The sequence below is a fragment of the Cimex lectularius genome, unplaced genomic scaffold (genome assembly GCF_000648675.2).
Source record: "Cimex lectularius strain Harlan isolate CLEC.00 unplaced genomic scaffold, Clec_2.1 scaffold97, whole genome shotgun sequence".
Taxonomy (NCBI): domain Eukaryota; kingdom Metazoa; phylum Arthropoda; class Insecta; order Hemiptera; family Cimicidae; genus Cimex; species Cimex lectularius.
In genome coordinates this window covers 915944-928834 of record NW_019392672.1, presented here as the reverse complement: position 1 = coordinate 928834, position 12891 = coordinate 915944, and the positions used below count along the sequence as shown (strand labels likewise).

The 12891-nt window shown below is 36.2% G+C and overlaps 1 protein-coding gene across 5 annotated transcripts in view; it reads right to left on the bottom strand.

The window, feature by feature from the left end:
* The window catches only part of LOC106667103 (dachshund homolog 2), a 248288-nt gene that overhangs the window by 79348 nt on the left and 156049 nt on the right, over nt 1-12891 (bottom strand). For all 5 annotated transcript variants that reach the window (XM_024225339.1, XM_014394805.2, XM_014394806.2 and 2 more), the window contains 3 exons: nt 10063-10157; nt 7999-8151; nt 4257-4478 (listed from right to left, as the gene is read on the bottom strand). In XM_024225339.1, the coding sequence (XP_024081107.1) occupies nt 4257-4478; nt 7999-8151; nt 10063-10157 (470 nt within the window). The remainder of the gene's footprint in view (nt 1-4256; nt 4479-7998; nt 8152-10062; nt 10158-12891) is intronic.

Genomic DNA, 12891 nt, shown 5'->3' with positions numbered 1-12891 from the left:
TTAGTGGGATTGATTTTAGTTTGTAAGTCATGTATTTTACTGTTGCCATTTTGTGTGATGTTTTAATGGTTGTCAGTTGCTGTCTGTTTTCTGCATATGTCATATTGTAGTTTGTTGTTTATGTCTGTGATTTTTAATCCAGAAAGTTCATATCATGCTTCGTTTCGATTTTCTGTCAACTTTTTCGCAGAACATCGACATTTCGACCCACGTCTCTTACCAGCACTTCTGATAATTTGTACGAAAGAGTGGTGTAGAGATAGTTTATGTCGTTTGTTTATTGATGCTGTCCTCTATCTCTAAAGAACCGGTACTACCTGACTTCCCGATTTCGGCAATTTTAGAGTTATTCATACGCAGTTTAGTCATTGGTGTAAGTCAGGCATCTGGTTTTTGACGCTACGTCAAAGGATACTGATAACTATTCAGATATCGTGAGATGCGGTCGGGTGTGATGTAGGTCTGAAACCTACATCACACCCGACCGCATCTCACGATATCTGAATAACTATCGATTAACGGTCACTAATCTCTACACATTTCTACACGAGAAGATACTGATAACGTACACACGATGATCGACAGCACTATCGTCCAAGCACATCAGGACAATGCTGGAGCATAAGGGGGGATGTTGTCTACGAGGCCTGAGTACAAAATTCATACCACTATAGGCGCTATTGATCTACTGGTTTTTACGTTGATCCAGGAGAGACATGATCTCTTTGGTATACTACTTGCATCTAAGTACAAAAAAAGACAAATATAGGCGGACCAACATGATCGGAAACGACTAGACTGCATCGCAAACACCGAAAAAATTTAACAAGTTTGATAATTGTCCACAGCAGTAATGGGAGCATGGCGTTTCGAAATTCGAAAGCTCAAGATTTGGTTACAGTTATGAAAATGTATTTGCCCCAGTTGAAAATAAACTGGCGGCAAGCGGGTTCGTCGCGTTTACCGTGTTGATCGTGTGTTGTCGGCTGATAAAGATCTGGGTGCCCCACGACTCTCGCCAAATCTTCCATCCCGATTTCTATCGGTTTTGGGACACTCGTAATTGAGACGTTAACCCTCTTTAATTACACGCCGGTTCGTTCATTCCATTGTCCACTCGATTCTCATCTACCAGTTTAATTAAGGAGATCGAGATAAGCTCTTATTCAGCAAACGCAAGTTGCAAGCGCATGCTTTATCTAACCACTACTTGTTTTCAGCATTGCATAATAACTGCAGTAGCATATTCATATCTCCGTAGACTTTAACTAATTATTTACCTCTGAAAAGAAAAGCCATTTAAACCAATGAGTTATATAAAATTATCATATCTTTGAATAAAAATGTTAATGTTATAAAGACAAACGTTAGTAACTACCTTTTTGTATGATCTCGATTTTGTTTAACTATTCTATTACCGTAAACTTTGTTAATTGTAGAAAGTAATAACGTTACGAAAATCTCTCAGCTCAATGTAAAAAAACGAAACCATTTTCAACCAATTAATTACTAAGCATCTAGATGAATTGGCATTATTAGGCAAATCGACGCTATTATTTGTAATTAGACAACATCTTTGCTTTCCGGTTTTAGTAATTTTATTTATATTTCGTCCCCCTTGGATACCGCAGAGCGATGGAAAGAACAAAAGGAGTCATCGGACCGCTTTTGAAGAATCCCTAGGGATTCCACAGTTTCACACTCTCGGCCGCTAATTGCTATACTTATCCTCCAACACCTCAGTATTTCACGGCCTAATTATTCCACCGCCGGAATAACAAAACGTTATTGTACCTCGATAAGATAATTCCCCTTAATATTCACTTGATTTTTTGTGAGATAAACATCGCAATTAGAAGGTGTAAAACCTTTTTGCATAAGATGTAATATTATCCATTTTACGATAAGATTTTACTATGCGCCGTCTTGTCATCTTGAATTGGAGAAAAACGGCAAATTATATCAGTTTGCTGTCACTGTTAATGTTACATCCCATCGAAATTTATATTTATAACATTAGCTTTTCATTTATATGTGCATAAGAGAATATTTATAATTTTTAATACACATAAACTGCTATAAAATGAATAGGAATATTTGTAATTTATTTTATTTTTACGAGGGTTCGTAACAGCAGAAGTCATATCACCTCAGGGAGCCGGTGTTTTTGAAAAAACAAAAACATTTGTAAGTACGTCGTGTTCGAATGCAGGGCCGCTGGATTCGAACCCGGGACCTTTTCTTACAGTGATGAGCGCCGTGTCATCGCCTAAACCGTTGCGGCCACCGACGCCCCCTCAATTTATTCTTATTCTATAAATTTTCATTAAATTAACCAACATATTCTTGTTAACAATAAAACAAAATAGAAAACCAAAAATAAACAAATGTTAATCCTCATTTTTAATAAGATTTACTTAAGAATAGTCCACACGAAGATTACTCATTTTGTAAAAAACACCTCATCTTGTCTTTTCTTCATTTTAATCCAGTTGTATTCTCTTTAACCATGGAAAAAAACATCTTGAACCAGAAGTTCGCCAAATTATAGTGCGAATGAGTCACCGACGTCACCGGCAGGTGGATATCGTATAGGCAGTTGGCGTTTCTCAGAGTCCATGGTCTCCTGGGATTTAGCCCGATTCTGAGAGACTAGAAGTGCCAGTAGGTAGTGGTTCTCAGCGCATTACGACAAGGGAGGACAGAAATACTGTCATTATTAAGACGGAACCCTTTGCATAGTGGACGTCAGATCCTAAATGAAGTAGAAGATGGTATAGCAAGGCCATTACCGAATAATTTATGGGAAATTGGCTTCACATCGCCCTTGAGACTACCTGCAGCAATAGCCAGCAGTCACGAGAATATGGTGGAGCGAGCGCCTAGAAGAGAACACAGATTGGAATGATTTTTTGTTTAATGATGAGTCCTTTTCTGTCTGAATAGTGATAGTAGGCTCCGAAGATTCAACCGAGAACAGGGGGGTATAGTGCCCCAGTTTGTGCTCCCTTCAGTGCGGTGTCTGGGGTGGGATTTACACTGGAGAACAACTGGATTCCACATTGTTGAAGGCAACCTCACGGCAGTCCGTTATGTCGAAGACATTATCGAGGAATATATCGCTCAAACCAGGATCTCATTGGCAGGATTTTCAATTTATAGATGAAGTGCCAGACTTAATAGAGGCAGAGTTCTTCATCAACGCTTAGAAAACCTAAGAATTTCATATCTGCCCCTTCTCTCCAGACCTCAATCCCACTGAGCATCTGTGGGATGCCTTACCGAGAAGGCTTTTCGATCACCATCCGCAGCCAGTTGACCTGCAACAACTGACTACAGTGTTGCAACATCTATGGTTTGAAATTCCTTTGAAATTAGTGACAACCATGTTAACAGTATGCCTAACAGACGACATATACACGGAATTAATTGTTTAAAAAATATTATTGTGTCAAACAAAGAAAATTATGGAATTAACACCTTTTATTTTGTTACTTTTCAAAATCCTCCGATTAAATATTCCTTCAGTAAAAAACATTACAATTTCTAATAAATTTTAATGCAATTTATAATAAAAATAAAATAGAAATGCTAGGGAAAGTAAATAATACAAAATTGGTAATATCCCTATTCAATTTTGAGCAGTTTATATTATTATCTGATTTATTTTTTACAGGATATTGTTTATATATGTCACAATTGCAAATCATAAAATAATGTAGGTCAGGTTTTGTTAATAGTAGAAATCGAATACATCGGCAAACAATCGTAAATGTATGTTTATGTTTCGCTCCTGACAATGTTTTTTTCCTCAAATAACAATCGTGATTAATTATATAAATAACATTTAATAAATAACCTTTCTGTCATCACTTTAAAACCAGTTATGTTCGAAAAACAGCGCGATTTATATAACCGACCTAATATTGGGTAATTGATTTTTGTTAACAGTTTCATTGCTGGGTTTTGATATTATTTGTAAAATAGGAATGTTTTTGTTTTTATGAGATGAAGAATGTTTATGCTATTGATGTAATCAGTTTCTGCAGTGAATGTTATGTTTTTGCGTAATGATTTCAGGTCTGCTAATAAATGTTTTGTACTGTTGTAGTTTTTTTTACTATGATTAGTGTCATTATTGAATTTTTTTGTATGCGTATGTAGTAAATTTAAATAGTTGCTTTTTTAATCATGAAAGGTCAAAATATTTTTTTTTTTAAAGCACCGCAACTTTAGGTAATTTTAAAGAGACTTACCTTTTTCGTAGTTGATCTGCCGTTCCTGCTGCCTGGCGTTATCTGCGGCCACTTTCAGGAGACCCTGGATGTTCCTGAGAAGGGTCTCCGTCGAGGAGATGGTCGGATCGGAAGTCGGGGCCGAGGGTCCGCCCCCCGTCGTCCCCAGGGCTGCTGAATAGTTGAGAGCGTGGGGCGACACAGCTCCGCTCGAGTTCACCCCTTCGCCAGTGTCCGAAAGATCTGAAATTTTAAACGAACATCGATAAGAATAAATGGAATTTGAGGTTCCTCCCTTAGTTGAGATCTCTCAGAGATTTCCTATCTTACACGGTTTTTCTCCATGTTTTGCATAAATGCGTGTTTAGAGCTATTATAATTGTCGGTTTTTTCTTCAAAAAACCGGAAGGAGGAAACTTCTCCCGGGAGGCTTCCATTAAGATCGCTCTGTTTCGCTAATTTTGTACCGTGTTTATGTAAATTTTTTCCAACGAGAACAATTAGCCCGGAAAATGAGGACTGGGCCTGATTTAAACTCTTCTCCCACTTAATCGGGTATCGATGTTGCGAACCGTGCAAGGTATAAACTTGTCTGTGGAACACGCCTAGCCTGGGTGGCTCATTGACCATGCACGAGCTAATGCAGTGTCTTCGTCTTGTTCCAATCTCAACTACATCTCACAAACCACCTCGCCACCGCAATAAACAAGATAGCCTTCGTTTAAAATACTCGATAAACCTCTTTTGCTCTTTGGGTCCGATCAAGACGTAAAGCGATCAAAAAGCGGTACTTTTCCCTTTTCTCGAACCTATTCCAAAGGTCAACGGCCCACGAGTTATTGAAGAGAGAAAGCGTTGGGGTAGATCAGTTAAACCGCCGAAACAGTGTTTCTTTAGAAGATCTTTAGAAGATTCATACTTCAGTCCCCTAGCGTCTTCTAAATTTATATTTTGCGAAAAGCAGTTTGCCTGATACAGCAGGTTATGCTTAAGAGATATATATTTTTTATAATTAAAAGTATTAATGCTGCTGAACAATTTTAAATAGTAGCTTACAGACAATAAAAAGTTATAATTATTATATAAACTAAGGAATTGCAATATGAGCACTATGCATGCACTTTCAACAGGACACACAAGAATGACACACCTACACAGACAGAAGATGATCTCAATAAAGATCGAAACGTAGACACGATAAAGAAAATGTCTTTCTACGATCACTAAACACCGCACACTATGCTTTTTTTTTTTTTTGCAGGGCCGCTGGATTCGAACCCGGGACCTTTACCTTACAGTGATGAGCGCCGTGTCAAAGACAAACCTTGCGGCCACCGACGCCCCGCTATGCTTTTGTTGTATGAAACACAATATAGTAATTAGCATAGCGATTTTTAATTTTCTTAAGGCATCAAATCACGTAATAACAATTTGTATTATGAACATATGATATGGTGATATCAATAAATCACATTTCTTTTCTGATACAATAGAATGAAGGCAGGAGGCATCGTATTCTAATATTAACTCTCGAGGTTATTGGTAGAAGCTTAATTTCACATAAACCTTGTTGGGCACAGACGGTATAAAGAAATCATAAATAGCAAGTAATAATTTACTACTTAGTAAATGATATTAAAACATGGACATCGATAAAAAGTGTAGAAACATGGATATCGACAAGGAAAAACTTTCAAAAGAGAAAATATTCGCAATATTTTTTTTTGTTATTGTTAAATGGCCTTTAACCACTATGGGCCATTTAGACCGGATTCACATTATGCTTTGTTATTCACAAGTAAAATAAATTTTTGCACTATCGTTAATTAACATGGAGATGTTAAAAAGTAAATAAATTTTAAAATATAAAACAAATCTGTTGACAGTAATTTACTGTTTATTACTCAGTAAAGTATTGGGTTGTCCGGAAAATAATGCAGGATTTTAAGTTTTCATTAAAAAAAATCTATATAAAATATTCTGTTTACGTTTACAGGATTACTCATTTGTANGAAATTATTTTGATTAAAGAACATTGCTTTAAAGTAACTAGTTTCTTTTTTTTTGTTTAATACCAAAATCCTGCATTATTTTCCGGACAACCCAATACAACCTATATATCTAGTTCCATAATTTTGACTGTTGCTTACAAAAGACAGTTTTGTGATAAGTAATCAATAAAGTATTGAAAGTTAAACTTAAGTCCTCCTAAATAACAATATTCTAATGAACATATTCTATATCCATGCATTCAGACTAGTTTGAAACCGATCGGGCCTAATTACTTTATGGGAAAGGGATAATGCCAGCAAATGTAGGTGTAAGCACGTTGAGGAGTCTGTCGTAAACTTGTCTAAACATGGATAAACGGCTTGCCCCGTTAAGTATCGCGCAGTCGACGCCTTGGAAAGAGAAATAGACACGGTTATCGACTTTAATTGATAGAAAAATTATGGTTCGTAATAATATCAAAACCTCAACGGGAAAACTTCCGGGTCGATAACGGAGTGTAATACTGAACTATATCGTCATTTTTACTTTGTAACGTGAATGTTTTTAAAAAAGACTTATTGTCTTTTTTATTTATAATTTTTTTGTCCTTTCCATGTGATTTTTCCAAACAATTTTTTGTTTTACTTAATTATATGAATTAACAGTACGTTCACAAAGTGGAGAATGAAAATAAACCTAACGAAAAGCGTCAGATAAATTTTACGTGTAAAAATATCTGTCCTGCAGCGAGTATATGAATGGAACTCCACTGACCTTGTGCGTTATCTCGAACTTTTCATGGATAGTCGACTGACTTGGAATCCCCACGCAAGACTGAAAAGCCATCGTTATAACGACCTACACATCCCATTTGTGCAATCAAAAGCCGATTTAAAAAATTTCATCATTCACCGAACATAAACAATATTCTATCATTTATAACCCTATCAGAAAATCCTTCAAGACGAAGGAAGCGAAAGTGGCCCCGAGACGTTCTTTTTGAGTGAAGATTGGGGAAGTTTTAGAATGAAGGAGTGTAGCCACTGAGAAACTTCTACTTCGAGAAACTCAAATGCAAAGGGTAACCTCAGGTGGCTGAAATTCATCAGCCTGGGTCGTCCCGCCGGCTCCCTTGATAGAGAAGGCGACTCTATGTCTCCGTGTATTGGGGCTCCTCCAGCGTAAGAACCACGGGATCAGCTCCGGCCGTGGTTTTGTCTAAAGTGGAATTTCTAACCTTCCCCTAGAGGAACACTGCCCTCGGACGGAAACCGCGAACGGTACCCCGAGCAACAGGTTCACATTAAGTTCTCGCCAGGAGCATCGCCACTAAGCCACTACGAGTCGATAGTTCAGATGGTTATGCACCCTCCCCGTCTATGCAGACAGGATCTGGTACCCTGGAATCCAGCTTGTGTTTGTAACCCCTTTGCATCCAGGGTTGAGGAGGTCTCAAGGAAGAATGTCGAAGGATCTGGATTGAGAAAGGGAAGTGCCCGAGGAAACGAGTTTCACCTTTTTAGGTTGCACCCCCGCCCTGGCCACACTGTACCACCCATTGTCACCGTAGTGTAGCAGGGACAATTAATAACCTAATTAAGAATTGAGTCGATTGCACTGAACTAGGAACTAACACGGTACGTCAGAAGGCTGTAGTGCCTGGTGAGCACAACCCGAAGTATCCATCAACATCATCATCAGGGTTTTACCAATTCTATTTTGAAAAATTACTAAGTAAATTGTCTGATTAAATTTCTTGCACTCTGTTTACCTTGGTCTTTGTCCTCCTCGTCGTCCTCAGGGTCCGAGGGGTTGTCGTCTTCTTCGTCTTCGTCTTCGGGTCCGGTCTGCCCGCCGTCGCTACAACTCTGTTCGCCGACGGATTTGCTTAGGTTGAGGACCGGGCTCTGTCCGTTTGACGAACCTGAAAAATAAAATAATTGAATGATTGAGAAGTGCTTGAGAAGATTGTTTAACGATCGCTTATTGTACCAAAAATTCATGACAATCTAGGAGTTTAGTACTATCGTTGGTCCATTATTTCTTAATGTAATGGCCGATTTCATTTCATAATAAATGTTACAATAAAATTACAGTTGTAATGAGTTTAAAATCCTACAAATAAATTTAAAAACTATTCTGTAGAACATTAAAGCCACACGTAAATGGAAATGGCAGAGTAGTTAAATATCTTATGCAGATGGTAATTTTATTTAATAAATTTTTAGTAATTATTAAAAAAAAGTTACCAAAAGACAGTTGAATCGATAATTGAAGCTTAATTATTTTGAAATATCAAATCTAATTGTTAAAATCACACATTTCTCGTAGAACAATAGAAAATATAAAAGTACAAAAGCCATCTGTGTAAGAAGTCTCTCATGTTAAATCACACATCAGTTTCTTTGTCTTTTTCTGTGGTTATCGTTATAAAATGGGCTATTACCCGTATATAAATAAATAATTGAAGCTAAGGTTATTCAAATCAAATTCATACTAAATATGACTCACTGATTACAAAACGTTTTTTATACAATTAATTTTGCGACATCTGGGCAAAACTGAATAAGTCAAAACGGACAACCTTAGAGGATTGCAATTTTCAAGTTTAGTATTTTCATACAAGTAGAATTATGAAAATGTTTCGAGTTGTCCAAAAAAAAAATTGCGTTTAAAAGGAAGTGGTTTCTACTTAATCAATTTTACAGTCTGACAGGCCGAAAACTGGAATAAACACTTATCTCGTTTGAAGTGAAATTCCACTTATCCAGTTTTGGCCGGAGGGTGCAGAATTTTGATAGCAATAATTTAATGCCATAAATAAACCAAATTCCCACTATAAATACATGATCGATCAAGCGAGAAAACGAGACTTCTTTAGACCGAGATTTAACATTTTGTTAATTATGTTTTTAGATTATTACCAATGTAAAATAAACCTATGTTATACTATTTTATGTCCTATTCACGGAGACCTATTGGTTATACCAAATTAAGATTTATGTCTGTAAATCATTGAATACATCTTATTTCATTTTATAATTTGTCTTTGTAATAAAAATTATTATTATAATTAAATTCACTAATTTCGCGGTCCGCTTGACCAATTAATATATTACAGTTAATTAAGGTTTTTAGTTGAGATAAAAAAGTCAATGGCACGAGCGGGATTCGAACCCACGATCTTCGGCTAGATACGCCGCTGCTTTACCATTTGAGCAATCGTGACCTCGATCCACTCGGACACTAACTTAACATCTCAACCCCACCTTTTGAATTTTCCCTCCTTTTTGCCATTTTTCAAACGATAGCGGCGTATCTAGCCGAAGATCGTGGGTTCGAATCCCGCTCGTGCCATTGACTTTTTTATCTCAACTAAAAACCTTAATTAATTGTAATTATTATTATTATTTATTCAATCATAATCGCGTATGTATGATTACTATTGTTTTGAATTATTTTAATAAGACAAATTATACTATTGTTCGATATTACCTATTTAAATTTACCAATTACGAACAATTTAATAACATCTTACCATATATCTCCATGTGGTCTGCGATGATTCTGTAATTCGTCAGCCCATCTGCATTAGTTTTTGGCAGACCAAAATTGTCGGTACGACCAAATTACAGACAATCAGATTTTTTTATCGAAAATGTATTCATGTAAACTTGTTTTCAAAAATGTAACATCGCAAAAATGGCGTGAATTGAGAACGATCGATCATGTCTTATAATTTTGTTTGTTAGTGAGCGAAATTAAATTCCTTGAATTAAAGGAAGTAGGTTTTGTTTGTTTATTTTTATTGACTTAACAAAGTGAACAAACTTACTGTTGTAGTGATTTCCGTTGTGTAAACTCAGGTCCCTGGGTTGCTTTTGGTCGAGTGCGAGGGCTCGTTCGTTCTCGCCTCTCTCCTCTCTCAGTCTGAAAAATAAAGAAAAAACGTTCCATGTTTTAATCTCCTTACGACCGAGTGTACGTGCACTTGAACAGTGACAAATGCCACTATCGACTGTATAGAATTTCCGCTTAATAAAGTCGGCCTCGTTAGGTCGGGGCCGGACCTGTTTAATGAAGTAACGCGAGAAGCCGCAAGGGGAACTCTGTTTGAGATATTCATCCTGGACAGAAATGAATTAATTACAAGTAGAAACCTGTAATCTTCATTTGGGGGTTCCGACCCTCCGCCGGTTCCTAAGAGGGTGGATCTGAAAAATAGCATTCCCCGTGAAAAAAATAATAACACATTTCAAAAACGTTCGGGGAAAGGATATCGATTTTCTTATCATGTTCTACCCCTTCTTCGAATGAAATAATACTAAAGATATTTCTTTTTTTAGGAAATATTTCCTATATACTTCCTAAGTATATANTAACAATTAAGAATGAACCTCAGAAAAATATTGATTTAGTTTTATGTTTATGTTAGTTTTTATGTTTTATGTCTTAATTGTTGATAGATAGATACTTTTTTGAGAACAAAAGAAAAAGGACTACAACAAACAAAGAAATATATAAGTATATAAATAAATACTTATGCAAACGTAAATATTGTTACTGGTATCATAAAAAACTATATGAAATTTTTAAAAAATATATAAAGAAAATAAAACAAAAAATTGTTGTTTATTAATTATTTGTAAAAAACTTACTTCATATCTTGACAATTAGGAATGAACCTTAGAAAAATATCGATTTAGTTTTGTTTATGGTTATGAAATACATCTTAATTTTTGTTTTTAGTATTAAAAGAACACTGTTTTCCAAAATGGGCCGAACGTCCATTTCCGATAAATATGCAAAAAGGACGTCCTCCCCGGCCTCGGAGAACGTTGACTGATGAGGACTCCTGGGAGTTCCTGTTTCACGTTGTAACAACAGGCATTCCATCATTTGGTAATTGGCGTCAGCGGGGGAATCAATTTTGAAGAAGTTGAACAAATCGGGCATTTCACGAGGTTTATCTCGGCTTGCAAACAATATATTGCCGCCTGCGAGCCGCTGACTGTTTGCCCACCTCTTTATTAAAAGCTGCAGCTTATCTAGGGGGAAATAACAAAACCCAACTATTAGCTCAGCACTCGGCTTATCTCATGACTCCCGTGGATTAAAAAACAGATAAACGGTAGATTCGTTCTTCCTTATCGGGCACCTGTTTCGTCCTAACATATGTCCGACGATTTGTGTTTGCCGACAAACGAACATAAACGTGTCCCCTTTTAAAAAAAAAAGAGACTATGCACTTCTAACTAGAGTCACCCAACTCGCCCCAAAGTAATAAAATAATTTTATTGTAAATATTAATTTTTATATACAGGGTGTCCTTTTTAGATGGATGAATTTCTTTTGAACTAATAATGCTATAAAAAAATACGTTATTAATATTTTTTAGTCCAGTTTTAAATTTTTACCTTTTTTGGGAAAAAAATTGTACAGGGTAGCTCATCAAAAAAAAAAAACTTTTAAAATGATGTCCAAGGATTTATATGGTCGTGTATTTGAAATTTTGAAGTTGAACTGGGCCTGAGGTACCTTGTGTAATTTTTCTTCATAAAAAGATAAAAATTTGAAACAAAACTAAAAATATTAAACACGTATTTTTTTAATAGCTCATTGGTTCAAGAGAAATTCATCCGGGCCATCTAAAACGGACACCCAGTATGCTTATTATGAGCTATTAAAGAAAAATGAAGATTTAATTAATGAAAATTGAGAAATAGTTCTCTATACAAGATAAAAAATTAAAAATTATGAGTATAGAAAATTATTTTTTCGTATGTAAAAATTGTTTTTCTTTTTCTTTTTTTAACGAGGGTTCGCAACATCGGAGGTCATATAAACCCTTAGGGTACTGGTGTTTTTGGAAAAAAGCTCATTTGTAAGTATATCGAATGCAGGGCCGCTGGATTCGAACCCGGGACCTTTACCTTACAGTGATGAGCCGCGTGCCAACTCTTAAACCGTTGCGGCCACAGACCCCCCCACCATAAAAATTGTTTACTTGTTTAATATTTAGAGCCGCCAATCTACATTGGTTGTCGCCAACACTCTTTCCTTTGGTCGCATATCTGTTCCTATCATTCTCGCGTTTAAATCTACTAAGTTCTTTTACTGATTCTCCAAGTTATCATGTTTCATAATTTAACGGTAACGAACTCTCGTGTAGTACTCAATATTCCCCTGAGTAATTGGGGATATGCCCTTCCATTCACACTAATAAATTACGTTCACACATTCATACTCACTACCCCAAATCACTCCGCATTCCTTGGTGTAATGGAAATAAGCCCCTTTATTGACATTAATAAATTACATTCACACATTCATACTCACAACCCCAGAATACTCCATATTACTCGAGGTAATTGGAGATAAACCTCACATTCACACTAAGAAATTACATACACATACCAAAAATCGTTCAACCACCCCAGACAACTCGATATTCCTCGGAGAAATTAAGGGATAAGCCCCTCCATTCACGCAAATAAATACATTTGTTCCAATAAATAACACATATCACATAAAAGAAAGTACAAAGATCTATGTACAATTAAAAAATAGTTATGCCTCTTAGAGACTGAATCACCGATCTGTGCCTGCTGATGTGCCTCAAGGCCACTGACAGGTCAATTTCTTTGCAGTCTGTTATATTTTC